At 40.4% G+C, this 18,198-nt stretch overlaps 1 protein-coding gene across 1 annotated transcript in view; it reads right to left on the bottom strand.

Moving 5' to 3' along the window:
* npc1 (Niemann-Pick disease, type C1) overlaps window positions 1-8,284 on the bottom strand; it is a 76,427-nt gene extending 68,143 nt beyond the window's left edge. Inside the window, exon 1 of the mRNA XM_060906409.1 lies at window positions 8,148-8,284. Within this exon, the coding sequence (XP_060762392.1) occupies window positions 8,148-8,219 (72 nt within the window). The 5' untranslated portion in view covers window positions 8,220-8,284. The remainder of the gene's footprint in view (window positions 1-8,147) is intronic.
* Window positions 8,285-18,198: the final 9,914 nt, after the last annotated feature.

Here is an 18,198-nt window from a genome sequence, read left to right as displayed (position 1 = left end):
ACCGGCCTTAAGCTGGTAAATAATATTTATTTTTTCTTTACCAAATTCTAACAGGGGCGGCACGATGGTGTAGTGGTTAGCGCTGTCGCCTCACAGCAAGAAGGTCCGGGTTCGAGCCCCGTGGCCGGCGAGGGCCTTTCTGTGCAGAGTTTGCATGTTCTCCCCGTGTCCGCGTGGGTTTCCTCCGGGTGCTCCGGTTTCCCCCACAGTCCAAAGACATGCAGGTTAGGTTAACTGGTGACTCTAAATTGACCGTAGGTGTGAATGTGAGCGTGAATGGTTGTCTGTGTCTCTGTGTCGGCCCTGTGATGACCTGGCGACTTGTCCAGGGTGTACCCCGCCTTTCGCCCGTAGTCAGCTGGGATAGGCTCCAGCTCGCCTGCGACCCTGTAGAAGGATAAAGCGGCTAGAGATAATGAGATGAGATGAAATTCTAACAGAAAACGAGAGCGCCCGAAAGGGAAAACTGAGCCGAGCCGCCATTTTGAATCCTCATTCACGGCTGTAATGCAAATTGCTTCCTCCTCGGTATACAAGTGCACTTCCATGGCAGGGAAAAAAACTACATTTTGCCGCCTATGTAGTCCCCTATTTATACAAAATTGAGTCATTCAGGATTCAGCCATGTTTTTGCTCGGCGTTAGCAACAGTTAGAGGTTTTTATCTTTCTCCTGAAATGTTTTCTTTTATTTCTTCTTCCTCAGGGTAGTAAAACTCGCTTTCACTGTGAACACTGTCGTTATTGCTGTCCATGCTGTAAAATTAATGCTATTCTCCTGAGAAATGCTGGCAAAAATTTACAAGATTTTTGATAATCTTATAAATAAATCTTATAAAAAAAAAATATGTTGACAAAAAAAAAAAATTCTACCAAGTTTGTTGTTGTGAACGAGCGAGTCGCTCAAGGTCCGTAACCGGGATCCGTATCGTAGGATACGGACCCGCTCACCAGCCAATCAGAGCGCAGGATTTGATGGAAACCAGACCGTGAATAAAATAAAAAGATACTACACCATGCGGTGGACTTTCCCCGTTCGCGCAAGGCATTGTGGGATACAAATTTGAAACAGGAGAGAAAAATGGAGGACGCGAATGTGCGAATGAAACGTGAAAGACCGACTACAGTAACAGAAAGAAAAGCACAAAGAAAGACGTTATGTTATATACGAAGGAAAGGAAACCGCAGGACCAAACTAATAAATATCGGCGCTCAGCGAGCACCTCGGTGTGATCAGCTGTTCGTTTAGTCAGTGCACGCTCAAAGGCAAACCTGCGCATGCGCGCACACACACACGGACTTCCTCTGTCTGCTTGACTGCACGAAGCGAGTGATTTCATGCACATTATTTGCTTTAATCCCCTCAAATTAAATAACTTCCCAGCTACAGAATGGCCTGATATTTTGCGAGATATTACAGAAATAAACATAAATCACAATCACCACATTTCAGAGAGAACTACATTTCACCAACTTTTAACATTCACACATTCTAATACGTTATTGTTTCTAGAATAACGGCTCATACTAGGCATGTAATGATAACTCACGATACAAATTTATGCCGATTTGAATTAATGAAAAAAAATTAGACTACTAAATCAGAGAACGTGAACTGCATACAAGAGGCTGTTCCTCTCAAAACACTTTAATTTAACCATTTTTTAAATTGTTTTAGTATCATCTAGTTTATCTATTAGTGCCCTTATTTTTTTTATTAATTTTTTACAGGTGCTTTGCACTGAATTACTGACTAATCAATGTGTGAAAATTTCGTGCAGCATAAAAACGACAAAGGAAATCTGAAAATGAATCACGATCATCAGGCTGTGTAATCAGGTCTTCCTAGCTGTAATAACAATAGCAGGAACGTACGTGACCTCACTAATGGCAGAAGTAACACAGCTCTATTTTCACGTCATTATACACGCACACACAAAAAATAATAAAAACGAGGTGTTGTGCGATCATGTACAAAGAGGTTTATCAAGAAACCGGAGCTCTTTTTACAGACTGAAGAAAGAAAAGGAGCAAATGGAAGAAGTACAAATGTACACAAGTTTATTAATAAAAGGCTATTTGTTATTAACTTTTCATTTTCATTCAATAAAAGGAATATTTTTGTTAATAGGGTTTTATATTTTACTCCAACCATTACAAATGTGGGTAAATAAATTGCTGGTAATTCAGAAAATGAAATTAATTTCCACAAAAGGAATATTTAAGTTGGCAAAGAGGAGGAAAAAATTTATAGGAATATATATAGAAAAATAAACTTTTAAAAAGGCCTCAGTGAAGTAGTTTTTTTTTTTTTAGTATGTTTTGCCAAAATAGATTCTCAGAAGAAAAAAACAAACCAATAACCACCTTACTTTCTCTTATTTTTAGTGGAGTGATTTTCATAAACCCTTGAAATTTAAAGTTATTTATTTTTCTAAACTTACTGTACTTCAATTGTAGAATTTTCTCTTCAGTGTTCGCTAACCCACTGACTTGCTCGCTAGGACCCGTGTTCTTTACTTTTATTCATAGTTACACTTTATTTCGTGGGTTGATGTAAACTACTCTACAGACTTGCGTTCTTGTGGTTACTGCCTCATAGAAGTGCGGCGAAGCGAGGCAGTAGCCATGATGTCATCGTGTTGTAGGAATGTAAGAATGAGTGTAACAATAGCACACAAGCATTACAATCACCAGAACGGCGAATTGTGATCTCACGATACGAACAGTTGATCTCGCGTTATCAAAAGGTACACAAGAACGAGTGGTGAAGCCACGATGTCATCGTTTGTAAGAAGGAGCGTAACAATAGGGAAACTTCATAGCCAATCGGCACTTTCCCTGATCAAGTTCAATTACCCGTTCTACTTCTTGATAAACTTCGGAACCAATCAGAACCAGAAACGAAATAAGAGAAACCTCGTTATAACTTCGTAGTATCGGAATCAATCAGAACCAGAAACGAAATAAGAGAAACCTTGTTATAACTTCATAGTATCGGAACCAATCAGAACCAGAAACGAAATAAGAGAAACCTTGTTATAACTTCATAGTATCGGAACCAATCAGAACCAGAAACGAAATAAGAGAAACCTTGTTATAACTTCATAGTATCGGAACCAATCAGAACCAGAAACGAAATAAGAGAAACCTTGTTATAACTTCGTATATCGGAACCAATCAGAACCAGAAACGAAATAAGAGAAACCTTGTTATAACTTCGTATATCGGAACCAATCAGAACCAGAAACGAAATGAGAGAAACCTTGTTATAACTTCGTAGTATCGGAACCAATCAGAACCAGAAACGAAATAAGAGAAACCTCGTTATAACTTCGCAGTATCGGAACCAATCAGAACCAGAAACGAAATAAGAGAAACCTTGTTATAACTTCGTATATCGGAACCAATCAGAACCAGAAACGAAATAAGAGAAACCTTGTTATAACTTCGTATATCGGAACCAATCAGAACCAGAAACGAAATGAGAGAAACCTTGTTATAACTTCGTAGTATCGGAACCAATCAGAACCAGAAACGAAATAAGAGAAACCTCGTTATAACTTCGTAGTATCGGAACCAATCAGAACCAGAAACGAAATAAGACAAACCGTATATCGGAACCAAGGTTTCTCTTATTTCGTTTCTGGTTCTGATTGGTTCCGATATACAAAGTTATAACAATCAGAACCAGAAACGAAATAAGAAAAACCTTGTTATAACTTCGTATATCGGAACCAATCAGAACCAGAAACGAAATAAGAAAAACCTTGTTATAACTTCGTATATCGGAACCAATCAGAACCAGAAACGAAATAAGAGAAACCTTGTTATAACTTCGTATATCGGAACCAATCAGAACCAGAAACAAAATAAGAGAAACCTCGTTATAACTTCGTAGTATCGGAAGATAATCGGCAAATAAAAAGATAAATGAGATTCACCTCGTGGTTCGCCGAAGCTACTGATTCGATATCAAGTAAGTAGGGTTTGTTTATTTTAAGAAAATTTACGTTTTGATTATCACAGCTTTTGTTTGGTCCTTCTGAAAGGTCAAACGAAGAGGGTTTAAGCTTTTTGCCAGATATAACGAGAAGCCGATATCAAACTTCTGCTAGTCACTTTAATTTTTTTAAATTTTATTTTAGAGTCTTTATACTACACCTGTGAAACAAAACGTGCTCATTAGTACTAAATAACGCTTCTAAGAACAAGCGCGTTCTTACTGTTTTGAAAGTAGATCTAGTTCACAGCACTGTATTTAGAACAAAAAACACAGTAAACAAAATTAGGAACCAAAACACTCCACGCCCTGATGCTGCTCACAGCTTGGTGATGCTCGCAAGAGATGAGGCGAGTAGAACTTATCACATGTATATGTGCGATATTTACTGTATGGACATGGGATCAGAAATCTATTTTATGTATTTATTTATAAGCAGTAACCACATGGACCCATAGGCTACCTATTTTTCATTTTAGATTGCATCACTTTTATATAGTTAGTTATTTATATTTTGAAGACCCAATTTTAAATTTTTATATTACATTTTTGAAAACTTGCTTTTTTCGCTAATAACATTTTCTTCATTTTTTTCCCCAAAAAAAATATCATGGGAAAATCGAATCCTGAACCCAATACCGTGAATCGACTCAAATCATTCCACGCCTAGATCGTTCACAGGGACTTGTACGTAGAGTGCACGCTGCATATAATCTAAAAATAATAAAACAGTTAAAAAAAAAAAAAACATGCTGTTTAACAAAGTAAAACGTAAGCGCTGACTTTTTTTGTTAGCCGTTTATCAAAGGCGTCTCGTTGGAAGAGCGCTGAAAGTTTCCCTGCTCAGGAAAGTCTTCTGCATGGAGGAGCGTGTGCTTCGAGTTCTTGGTATAAAGTGACAGGCTTTTTTTTTTTTTAAAGAGCAAGCGAGTGAGACTGACTTCTAAGGAAATGAGTGTTTATCACAGTTATACTGTAGGCGAGAACAGGAACTAACTCATCTCTCAGACGCTCCAAAATTAACTCTAAACTCATAAAAAGCACAAAAGGTCACTCGTGACCAAATAACGCTGCGATTTGCAAATGGTTAAGTGGAATGACCCTCTCCAGATCATGCGGTCACGTGAAAATAACGTGCATCCTAATTGCATGTGTTACTGTTGCTATAGTAATAACTAACAAACAGAGAGAGTTGTGCTGTGGACCAGATGCTCCAGATAGATATTAAAAAACAAGGAGAACTGAAGTCATTTTTAAACTTGCTTTATTTCTTAATTAACGTGTTATTCAATTATGTTTTCGGTTTTAGTAACCTTATATCGTGACTCGTATGGACAACTAATCGCAATTAAATATTATACTTATCGGCCTATTCGGTTTTTAGCCGTGTTGAATTTAGTTCGTTTGGTCCACGGCAGGCGTCGCTTATCCGCGCGATCTTCACGAGACTTATGCGAGACTTCAGAACGTCAAGTGTCAGCGCCGCCATTTTGAAAACTGTTTTCCAAACGAAGTATTGCACAAAAACGAGTTTAAATGACGATTACTGCCTACTTTTTTCAAACTTTCCTAATTGCTATAAAAACAAACAAAACTTCCGGCTTGATTACGTCAGCATTCGAAAGAGGACGCGCGTCTTTTGACAAAGTTGGCAGATGTCGGTTACTTTGATTTCCGCTGTACGTTTTACTTCCGTCCTACAATGTCTCGCACAGGTCTCAACGAATCTCGTTTACGGCCATTGCTTTGACATATGGACTGATATGCTCTCTAATATATTTCAAACATTTATAACTTGCTATAGCAGTGACAAAATAGCTATCAAACATGCATTCCGATATTTAATAAAATGGGAAATAGAATTTTGATAAATTTGCCTTCAGTTCTCCTTTAATTATGTGGCAATAAACTCTATTCTAATTCTGAATCTAATTCTAACGTTTATGTACGAAAATGACATTTTAATAATTATTTTCTCCTTGAGCCCTCGTGCAAGTTTATTATTACAAGAAAACTCAAATATCCATGAGGTTTATTTCACTGCGTTTTGACAGAAACCTCATTAAAATTCATAGCTTTGTTTGATCAACCTCAACCTGAACCTTAAAGCTAGACTGCCTTTCAGATTTTTCAAGTGTAGGTCGTAAAAAGAATTTTCCCCGACAACCAATTATTTTTGCTTAGTGGACTGAAAGCTACTGAATTCAAATCACAAACTTCCAATTTTATTAGGGTTTTTTAAAAATAGAAAAAAAAAAAAAAACAATGAACGAATTTAGAGCCACATGGCCTTAAATTCTCCACTACTTTTTCCTGCTTCACCATGAACCAATACAAGATACTACGTCATGCATCACATCCCGTGGTGGGCTTTCCCCGTTCGCGCAAGGCATTGTGGGATACAAATTTGAAACAGGAGAGAAAAATGGAGGACGCGAGTGTGCGAATGAAACGTGAAAGACCGACTACTACACACTCATCCAGAAAGGTAAATTTTACACAAGGCCATCTGTCTACAGCAGAAAAAAATAAAATAAAACGTGTCTGGAAAAATCCCAAGGGAGTCTGGAGCCAGATCCGTGACGTTACCTGCGGAAGCGCCAGCAGGCTACGCGAGCTTTGCACAGTTTCAGTGCACAGCCTGTGTAGACCAAGCGCTCCCATTTCTCTCTCATTGTCCGGTCTTTTGGGAAACGATGAGTGCTAATCCCATCAAGATTGGTGTTGCTACACCCTCCTACGATACATCTGTTAACCATTTTAATAATTACGTGATAACGTTGAAGAAATTTGCAGCAAACCACCAGGTCGTTTTCTCATAAACAAACCAGCGCTGACGTAGGATTCAGAAGGAGGCGTCCCGCACGCGACGTCATGAAAATCAATGTTCACCGGGAAATCCAAATGCAAAGTTTTTTCAGAGGCGGACCAATTCACCTCAAACGGCTTGATTTTTCTGGTATCGCACAAGGTAAAAAAAAAAAAACTGCAGAGAATACAGAACGTTACAGATATTTGACCAAATTTTAATATAAAATAAGAGAATTACATTGATTTTGCGCTTCAATTTACCCGTGATATGCACTTTAACTTTATCGCCATACAGAAATGTTCTCCATTTTAGTCGTCAAGTCAGCCAGCCAATCAAGTCACACTTTCCTTATGAATATTAATGAATTTTCCAGGCCACCCTACAAAAAGGAAATTGATGGCCCATGTTCACTAAAGGCCTCTGCATGCTCTTGCGACAAGGCTTTCGCAGATAGCTTTTCGCAGACAGTTGTAATTTATCGTTGAGCGGGGACTAACAGGCGTGCGCGATGTTATTCACCGCCACAACGCAAGGGGGCGCGAAGTCGCGAAATCGCTAAGAGTAGTTGGTGGGTGTGGTTAGCGGAGTGTTTATGCTCCGGTTACTTATAATGACTAGAACTGGAGTCGTATAGATGTACGTACTTCCTCGATCAGGAAGTGCGTGTACAGCGGATGTAGAGTGGACCAATCAGAGCCCTCTTGTCTGCGATGGTCACAATTTTTGGGAGGTGCACGCAGAGCGTCTGCGAAGGGGGGGGGGGGGGGGGGGCTTCGCAGACGCCATCTGCGACACCATCTGCGAGGACTGGGTTGTCAGCATAAATTGGCCTCGAGTGTGTGTAATGACTGACACTGACCGGAAGCCCATCCAAACACAAACATACCAGTGCATTCCGGGCCGGAAATTTCCCAAAGTTTTCCAAATGAGTCTCAGACACTTAGCAGAATTGTCCTGAGGTCATGACAAACTATTTTTTTTTAAAGTTATTTCCCCAACACCTCCCTGTTTATATGTGCAAGTAATGAATAAAAAAAAGTCACGGATTGCACCTTTAATCCAATTCAGTCTAATCCAATCACCCTAAACACGCTAACACTTTAGCGAGGACTGACTAGGCGGATTTCCATTAGAGAATACAACTCATTTGTAATGTTTATGTACAAACAAAAGCCTCAGAAATAATTATTCATACTAATATCTCATATAATCAGCTAGTAAAGCTACTTAAAGCGAGCTGTTCCAGCCAAACAGCAAACTAGTTTTAGCAACCGAGCCTCGTTGGTTTATCCCCCCTCACAGCGAAATAAACCCCTACAAGATACAAAACTCACCGGTTTCGTCTCCGAGAGTAAAATTATAACTCCTAGCAGCCCCAAAACGGAGCATATTTTCGAAAAAGTCATTCTTTCCTCCCACAGGCTGCTCTGAGAGAGAGAGAGAGAGTCACTGACTTCGCTGCTGCTATAGTTTTCCTCTGGAACTATACAAGACTGCGCATGCGCAAAATTTCTTATCGACGCCGGTAAACATACGCATGCGCACTGAGCTGCGAGCTGATCAGGGACAATTGAATCTTAGAATAATCAATAATATAAGGGTTGTTTTACAATCAGGGTAGGCAAGCTAAAAATCACATTTAACACTTATTATCTTCAATATCAAAAGGCTTGACTAAATAAACTTGGTTGTTTATTGTAGCCCTGTGATAGCTCTATTTACCATGCAAAACAAAATTGGTGATTTTTGGTGAATGTATGGCAATATAGGTCATATTTAGCAAAATTACTCGTATCATTTAGGAAAAAAGTGCTTTTTTTTGACCACAGGTAGCTCCAAAAGGGATGCACTTACAGTACACTACCGTTCAAAAGTTTGGGGTCACCCAGACAATTTTGTGTAGTTTTCCATGAAAAGTCACACTTTTATTTACCACCATAAGTTGTAAAATGAATAGAAAATATAGTCGAGACGTTTTTCTGGCCATTTTGAGCATTTAATCGACCCCACAAATGTGATGCTCCAGAAACTCAATCTGCTCAAAGGAAGGTCAGTTTTATAGCTTCTCTAAAGAGCTCAACTGTTTTCAGCTGTGCTAACATGATTGTACAAGGGTTTTCTAATCATCCATTAGCCTTCTGAGGCAATGAGCAAACACATTGTACCATTAGAACACTGGAGTGAGAGTTGCTGGAAATGGGCCTCTATACACCTATGGAGATATTGCACCAAAAACCAGACATTTGCAGCTAGAATAGTCATTTACCACATTAGAAATGTCTCATTCATCTCATTATCTCTAGCCGCTTTATCCTGTTCTACAGGGTCGCAGGGAAGCTGGAGCCTATCCCAGCTGACTACGGGCGAAAGGCGGGGTACACCCTGGACAAGTCGCCAGGTCATCACGGGGCTGACACATAGACACAGACAACCATTCACACTCACATTCACACCTACGGTCAATTTAGAGTCACCAGTTAACCTAACCTGCATGTCTTTGGACTGTGGGGGAAACCGGAGCACCCGGAGGAAACCCACGTGGACACGGGGAGAACATGCAAACTCCGCACAGAAAGGCCCTCGCCGGCCCCGGGGCTCGAACCCGGACCTTCTTGCTGTGAGGCGACAGCGCTAACCACTACACCACCGTGCCGCCCACATTAGCAATGTATAGAGTGGATTTCTGATTAGTTTAAAGTGATCTTCATTGAAAAGAACAGTGCTTTTCTTTCAAAAATAAGGACATTTCAAAGTGACCCCAAACTTTTGAACGGTAGTGTAAATCATTCTTTATACCATAAAACACATATTTGGTTCCATATAATTGGAAACATAGTTAAGTTTTAATGTTGAATGCCAGTAAGTTTTCAGACTATTTTGATCAAATTAGTATGGAATTGTGTCAAAAATGTCCTCTCCGAGACAGCTAATTTTTCAATATAAAATAACATATCTAAAATGATTATTTTCATCCTAAAATGTGGTCAAGATATTGGGACATAACTATTAGAGACAACTAACACAAAGCTTACAGCCTTATATTTAAAAGCACTGTGGAAGTAGTGGATTCTGAATTGTCAAAAAAAAAAGTCCTCTCCGAGAATCACTTCATTTATTTCTCCCAGCCCTGTTTAAAGCTACACTTCATCTTGTTATAATACAAACTATTACACATGCCTATGTTCATATGTGTATTAATTTCCAAAAGTGCAGATTTGATAGGTTTTTTTTTTATTTGAATTTTGGACCCCTGTGACACAAACTTTGTACCCGGATTGTAAAACAACCCATATATCTCCATTAGCCCGATTTCTTAATAGAATATTTAAATTTGTCATTGATTTGTGCACCTTTTGTAATTCTGATGACGAAACCCTGGAGCTTTTGTTCTTTTCCTGCCATTGGACTCAACTTTTTTTTTATACTGGTTTTCTCTTAAACATAATATTCCTTCATTAAGTATTACTCACATTTTATTTCATATGGATAATTTAAGCCCATCTAACTCCAATATTGTTAATATGGTCTTACTTTTAGCCAAATATCACGTCCATTGTAGCAAATGGAGAGGAAATAAACCCTCATTTTCCTGTTTTATGAACGAATTTAGATTGTACTATTCTGTATTACTTAGTTTAAAAGACTGGAAGGTGGCTGGAAGTATTTCTCATCCGATTTCTAAGTCATTATTGTTTTAACCTATTTCCAGTTGTATAGTGTAGCTCTTTTTTTTAAATAAAAAATGTTTTATTATTATTATTTCTCATCTCATTATCTCTAGCCGCTTTATCCTGTTCTACAGGGTCGCAGGCAAGCTGGAGCCTATCCCAGCTGACTACGGGCGAAAGGCGGGGTACACCCTGGACAAGTCGCCAGGTCATCACAGGGCTGACACATAGACACAGACAACCATTCACACACACATTCACACCTACGGTCAATTTAGAGTCACCAGTTAACCTAACCTGCATGTCTTTGGACTGTGGGGGAAACCGGAGCACCCGGAGGAAACCCATGCGGACACGGGGAGAACATGCAAACTCCGCACAGAAAGGCCCTCGCCGGCCACGGGGCTCGAACCCGGACCTTCTTGCTGTGAGGCAACAGTGCTAACCACTACTCCACCGTGCCGCCTATTATTATTATTATTATCATGCCCCCTAGTTTGTTTTTGTTTGTTTGTTTGTTTGTTTTTTGCTGTTTGTACTATTGTACTATAAAAAAAGTCTGTGAAATATGGTTATGTTTTTTCCCCTCTACGAGAGGTTGTATTGTATTGTATTGTATTGTATTGTTGTGTTCTTGTATAAATAAAATACCAAAAATAAAAGGGACAATTGAATCAGTGCATGATGAAAGAGGGTCAATAGGTCGATGTGGAATGAGGTTTTTTGTTTGTTTTGTTTGTTTGTTTTTGAGGAGGAGGGGGCTTAAATGATCAATGTTAGTTTGTATTTCTACAAATATTATAATGTTCTGAATTGTATTTAGTTTGTATTTAGGAATTTAATTCAACTTTGTAAAAAATTAATTCATATTCAGTAAACATGGAAGAGGCCAGAGAAGGAGTTTAGTTGGTAAGAGATCATGTGATTGTGGGGGGCCAGAATATGTACTGATAAATAAGATGTGTTGCGTAAGATCTTGGTAAGTTAGTAAGAAGAAGAAAAAGAAGGGAAAACACTTTCTTTCAGGCAAATTATTCTACTGACCAAAATGCTGTGCTTTATACTACTACTACTACTAATAATAATAATAATAATGGGCAGCATGGTGGTGTAGTGGTTTACACTGTCGCCTCACAGCAAGAAGGTCCTGGGTTCGAGCCCCGTGGCCGGCGAGGGCCTTTCTGTGTGGAGTTTGCATGTTCTCCCCGTGTCTGCGTGGGTTTCCTCCGGGTGCTCCGGTTTCCCCCACAGTCCAAAGACATGATGAGATGAGATGAGATGAGGACCATACTTTATATTACTACTACTACTACTAATAATAATAATAATAATGTTATTAATTAGTAGTATTATTGTTGCTGTATTTTATTTTATGTGTACTGGGGTGGAAAATATATTTGTGATGGTTTTCTCTCTCTCTCTCTAAATATATACATAATATTTTTCCTTTTATAAAAGAAATGAGTTAAAGCCATGTTTCATATCCATAAATTTAAACGCCAAACAATAAACAACCCTTTCTTCTTCTTGTTTGGGGTTTAAGTGCAGTTGGGCTCCACAGTGTTGTATTACTGCCACTTTCAGGTGTTTATTCCCCTCTCAGTATCCAAAGCGAATAATAATCTGAGGTTAGTTTCATGATAAGTGATTAGTAGTAGACTCAGACATATAAACCCCACAGTACCACTGTGTATGTGTGTGTGTGAGAGAGAGAGAGAGAGATAGAGAGAGAGAGACTTGCTAACTTTAGGACTGCAGTTGTCATGAACAGTTTTGCACTCAAGCTTCCATCAATGAAGAGTTTATAACATCAACGAAACTGACTTCATGTTAAAACTGTTAATGTTATGGTCATGCTGTCTGTTGTTGCACAAATGAGGATGGGTTCCCTTTTGAGTCTGGTTCCTCTCGAGGTTTCTTCCTCATGTCGTCTGAGGGAGTTTTTCCTCGCCACCGTCGCCACAGGCTTGCTCATTGGGGATAGATTAGGGATAAAATTAGCTCATATTTTAAGTCATTCAAATTCTGTAAAGCTGCTTTGGGACAATGTTTATTGTTAAAAGCGCTATACAAATAAACTTGACTTGACATCCATTATAAATCCTTTTCCTCAATCAATCAATCAATCAATCAATCAATCAATCAATCAATCAATCAATCAATCAATCAATCAATCAATCAATCAATCATGTTCTCCCTTAACCACTGACTCCACTTTCCAACACACATTTAAGATCATCTTCACCTTTCCCTATTTCCATCTTCACCTTTCCCTATTGCGTCATCAATTCTCATCTTTCTTTTGTCAATTTCCTGGATGACATCAGGATCTGATCTGTCTATCTCAGACCCGTAAGCTGATAAACAACCCTTTTCTATGAACAGGAAATTGAATATTATTTCCAGCAAGCCTGGATCTCTGGGTACTTTCCCTTCATGACTTTGGAACATGACTAGAACATTTTTAAAATAACTCTTTGCTGCCCCCTGGTGTTCTGGTTCATTAATTACACAGAGGTGGGTGGTCAGTCAGTGTTTAGTCATGTTTTTCTCTTTGTCTCGAAGATAGTGGATCATTTGAGACATGTTTGATGACTAAAATGGACCAGATTATGCATTATTTGTATCAAAGACTGTTTAAATAGATCATAAAATCTTTAGTGCTTTTCAGGCTTCTAAAATCTATATAATACTGTGTTTTATTTAGATGAGGATCCATTGGTACGGATCTTCTTTTCCTGAGAGAGAGAGAGAGAGAGAGAGAGAGAGAGAGAGAGAGAGAGCAAATCCCAGGATTGGTAGAGATGCGCTGTTGGTCTTTTTAGACCAAACCTTTCCAACTCCACTGCTGAGTTATACACTGGAATGGCAAAAATATGTGCACACTTGATCATTACAGCCATATGTGTTTGTTGAACGTCCCATTCCAGATTGATTCCCTCTTTGCTATGATAAGCCCCACTCTTCTTGGAAGGCTTTCCACTAGATTTTGGAGTGTGGATTTGTGATCGTTTACAGCTTTCGTGAGATCAGGTGCTGATGTAAGGTGAGGAGGTCTGGGGTTCAGTCAGTGTCCCAGTTCATCTTAAAGTTGGAGTTCAGGGCTCTTTCACTCCAACCTTGGGAACCATATCTTCACGCACCTCACTTTGTGTACAGGTGGATTGTCATGCTCTGTCCTGGGTATGACGTTAAACTGCATCCCTAGTCCTCCAGGCTGGAGGTTGTATAACAGGCCAATCACTTACCTCTGTGAAAACTCATACAATTACTGATTCCAATGGCATTTTGAGTATCCCTTGTCTCTCCGGGGAAAATGACTTGCCTTCTCTAGTTCCTGATGACAGCTTCTTGAGATGGGACGAAGAGCGAATGACATTTATGAGTGAAAGCCGAAAGGAAGCTCCTAAACTGATAAGGTAATTCTTGATCCAAAAACACTCCCAAAGATCGGTTAAGGATAATTCGCAAGATATTCTGGCTAACAGTTATAACCAACAACGAGCTTAGAGAAAGAACTAACACACTGAAGACGAGACAGATCAGAAGACGACGAACGTGGAAATGGATTAGCCATATACTAAGAGATAACAACAGAAACAACAAGAACCATTCAGTTGCTCTTAGATGGACACCAGACGGTAAATGCAAACAAGGAAGACGGACCATCGAGAAGGAAAGAAAATATTTCGATTACGTTCATTATGTCTTATATTAGGCGGCATGGTGGTGTAGTGGTTAGCGCTGTCGCCTCACAGCAAGAAGGTCCTGGGTTCGAGCCCCGGGGCTGGCGAGGGCCTTTCTGTGTGGAGTTTGCATGTTCTCCCCGTGTCCGCGTGGGTTTCCTCCGGGTGCTCCGGTTTCCCCCACAGTCCAAAGACATGCAGGTTAGGTTAACTGGTGGCTCTAAATTGACCGTAGGTGTGAATGTGAGTGTGAATGGTTGTCTGTGTCTATGTGTCAGCCCTGTGATGACCTGGCGACTTGTCCAGGGTGTACCCCGCCTTTCGCCCGTAGTCAGCTGGGATAGGCTCCAGCTTGCCTGCGACCCTGTAGAAGGATAAAGTGGCTAGAGATAATGAGATGAGATGAGATGTCTTATATTAAATATAGTTAGTTTTTTTTTTCTTTTTTTATCAGACATCTAGTTTTTGGGTTTGTTTACCTGACATGTTTCGACGTACGACGTACGTGGATGACATACTAGAAAAAGTGAAGAGGGGACACACTCAACAACTCACCGACCATCTCAACACCATAGACAATACCGGCAATATAAAATTCACGCATGAAGAAGAAACGGAGCAGTCAATAGCATTTTTGGACTTAAAAATACATCACACAGAAGATGGGGACATCAAAATAAAAGTACACAGAAAACCCACACACACCGACCAATATTTAAACTGGACTTCCGAACACCCCATAATGCACAAAATATCAGTAGTCAGAACATTACATGAACGCACAGCAATAATTACAGATCCACAGGACAAAGAACAGGAGAAACAACATATACAACACGCACTGAAGGCATGTCAATATCCACAATGGGCAATATCAAAAGGGGCGGAACAGGTTAAGAACAACAAAACACAGAAGAAAGAGAAAAAACAAACCAACAAACAAGAACACAGGGGAGTAGTGACATTACCATACATTAGGGGAATAACTGAACGCATTCAAAGAGCAATGAGGAAACACAACATTAACACACCTGTCAAACCATACACAACTCTCCGTCAGATCCTGGTTCATCCCAAAGACAGAATACATCCGGACAACAGATGCAACACCATATATGAGATTCCATGTCAATTATGCAATAAAACTTACATTGGGGAGACAGGAAGGAGTTTCAACACAAGAAAAAATGAACATAAGAAAGAGTGCGAAAAGGAGACAGCTACAAGACAAACCCGAACAATAAAAGAAAAGGCACAACAGGAAAATTATAAGTCAGCCATAACAGATCACTGTAAAAGGGAAAATCATATTATGGACTGGGGGAATGCCAGAGTCATCCGCACAGAAGATAACAAACATCAGCGCTGGATCAGGGAGGCCATGGAGATCCGTAAGCGAAGCCCGAGGACCATCAACCGGGATGAGGGAGCATACATGCTCTCCCACACCTGGAGTGCCATCTTGCAGGGGACAAACAGACAGTAGAAGGCGTGACCGACCTGTCAATCCAGACAGGAAGGCCACGCCTTCAGAAACATCAGCTGATAAAAGATGCGTCACCAATTAACATCCGGTGACACTCTGAGGAAGATGACAGTCGTACGTCGAAACATGTCAGGTAAACAAACCCAAAAACTAGATGTCTGATAAAAAAGAAAAAAAAAAACTAAGGAAAGAAAATATCCATCCATCTATCCATTATCCATAACCACCTATCCTGTGCAGGGTCACGGGCAAGCTGGAGCCTATCCCAGCTGACTATGGGCGAGAGGTGGGGTACACCCTGGACAAGTCAGATCATCACAGGGTTCACACATAGAGACAAACAACCATTCACGCTCACATTCACACTTACGGTCAATTTAGAGCCACCAATTATCCTAACCTGCATGTCTTTGGACTGTGGGGGAAACCGGAGCACCCAGAGGAAACCCACACAGACACGGGGAGAACATGCAAACTCTGCACAGAAAGGCCCCCGTCAGCCACTGGGCTCGAACCCAGAACCTTCTTGCTGTGAGGCAACAGTGCTAACCACTACACCACTCATTATATTTACAGCATTTAGCAGACGCTCTTATCCAAAGTGACATATAACAAGCGTGTGCGTGTGTGCGTGCGCGCGCGCACACACACACACCACCAAGGAAGCAGTTGGGGGTTAGGTGTCTTGCTCAAGGACACTTCAGCCATTCCTGCTGGTCCAGGGAATCGAACCAGCAACCTTTTGGTATCAAAGCTGCTTCTATAACCATTAGGCCATGGCTTTGGTTGGAATTCAGGGACAAAGTAGCCAGACAAGCACGCAACAGGGACAGGTGGATGGAAAACACAGGATAGAAGAAGAAGAGTATTGTCATGCTAGAACATGCAGCCAAGGTTAGAGAAGCAGCCTTAGGCCTGAAAGGTTGCTAGTTTCATTCCCTGGACTGGCAGGAAAATCCATGGCCAAAGTGTGCTTGAGCAAGGAACCTAACTTCCAACTGCTCTCCAGGTGCTGTGTGTGTGTTTGTTGTACGTCACTCTGGATAAGAGCGTCTGCTAAATGTAATGTAATGGACCAGTTTTGGGCCTCTTAGCTCTGGTGAAGAGAAACTGTAATTCTAAAGCATACAAAGACATTCTATATAATCGTGTGTCTGTGAAGGTTCTCAGTCATCCAGGTCATAGTAAACCATAGGTGCTAGAAAAGAAGGCAACTGGACTTGCTTGAAATTCTTGAAGACGTTTCACCTCACATCCGAAAGACCTCACCTCTCATTCGAATGGTGTTAGCAGCCTAGAGAGTCGTTAAAGTGCATATCACGGGTAAATTCAGGAGCGAAATCAATGCAATTCTCCTATTTTATATTAAACTTTGGTCAAATATCTGTAACATTCTGCATTCTCTGCAATTATTTTACCTTGCGCAATACCAGAAAAATTCAGTTGAAATCACGCCGTTTGAGGCGAATTGGTCCGCCAATGAAAAAACTTGGCATTTGGATTTCCCGACAAACATTGATTTTCGTGACGTCGCGTGCGGGACGCCTCCTTCTGAATCCTACGTCAGCGCTGGTTTGTTTATGAGAAAACGACCTGGTGGTTTTCTGCAAATTTCTTCAACGTTATCGCGTAATTATTAAAATGGTTAACAGATGTATCGTAGGAGGGTGTAGCAACACCAATCTTGATGGGATTAGTACTCATCGTTTCCCAAAAGACCGGACAATGAGAGAAATGGGAGCGCTTGGTGTACACAGGCTGTGCACTGAAACCGTGCAAAGCTCGCGCAGCCTGCTGGCGCTTCCGCAGGTGACGTCACGAATCTGGCTCCAGAGTCCCTTGGGATTTTTCCAGACGCGTTTTGTTATTTTATTTTATTCTGCTGTAGACAGATGGCCTTGTCCAAAACCACCCTTCTGGATGAGTGTGTAAAGGGACATACTTTCAGATAAAAAAACACAAAATTGGTCCAGAATATGCACTTTAAGGTGATCTGTGGGTCCTTGGCTCTCTCTGCCATCGGCATGTAGAGAAAGCCAACAACCCACAGATCACCCTAACGACTCTTTAGGCTGCTAACACCATTCACACCCGGCCCCCAGTGACCTACACCTACAGGACGACTCAATGACCGAGGTGACCTAGCCTTTTGAATGAGAGGTGAAACGTCTTCAAGGATTTCAAGTAAACCCAGTTGCCTTTTTTTTTTAAGCACCTACGGTATACAGTTGTGTGCGTCTGAATTTGTGGGAACAGTTTGGAGAAGATGGCTAGATGTCCACAAACTTTTGGCAATATAGTGTACAATTTGATTGTAATCATAACAGTGAAAACATTCCCTACCTGTTCAACTCATTCGACTGAAATAACAAAAACTCAGCATGTGTATGATGTGAATAGCAGCCACTTCCTGTAATCATGGTACTGTACGTTTTTTTTTTTTTTAAATAGGACCATCCACGCATGTGTGATTTAATAGCTTAAACATGCTAAATCACTTCATTCAGGAAACATGATCTGGCCAATGAAACTACAGAACCGTGCG

The sequence above is a fragment of the Neoarius graeffei genome, chromosome 23, assembly GCF_027579695.1.
Source record: "Neoarius graeffei isolate fNeoGra1 chromosome 23, fNeoGra1.pri, whole genome shotgun sequence".
Lineage (NCBI taxonomy): Eukaryota > Metazoa > Chordata > Actinopteri > Siluriformes > Ariidae > Neoarius > Neoarius graeffei.
Note: the sequence above shows the minus strand (reverse complement) of the source record. Positions and strands in the feature narration are given on the sequence as shown.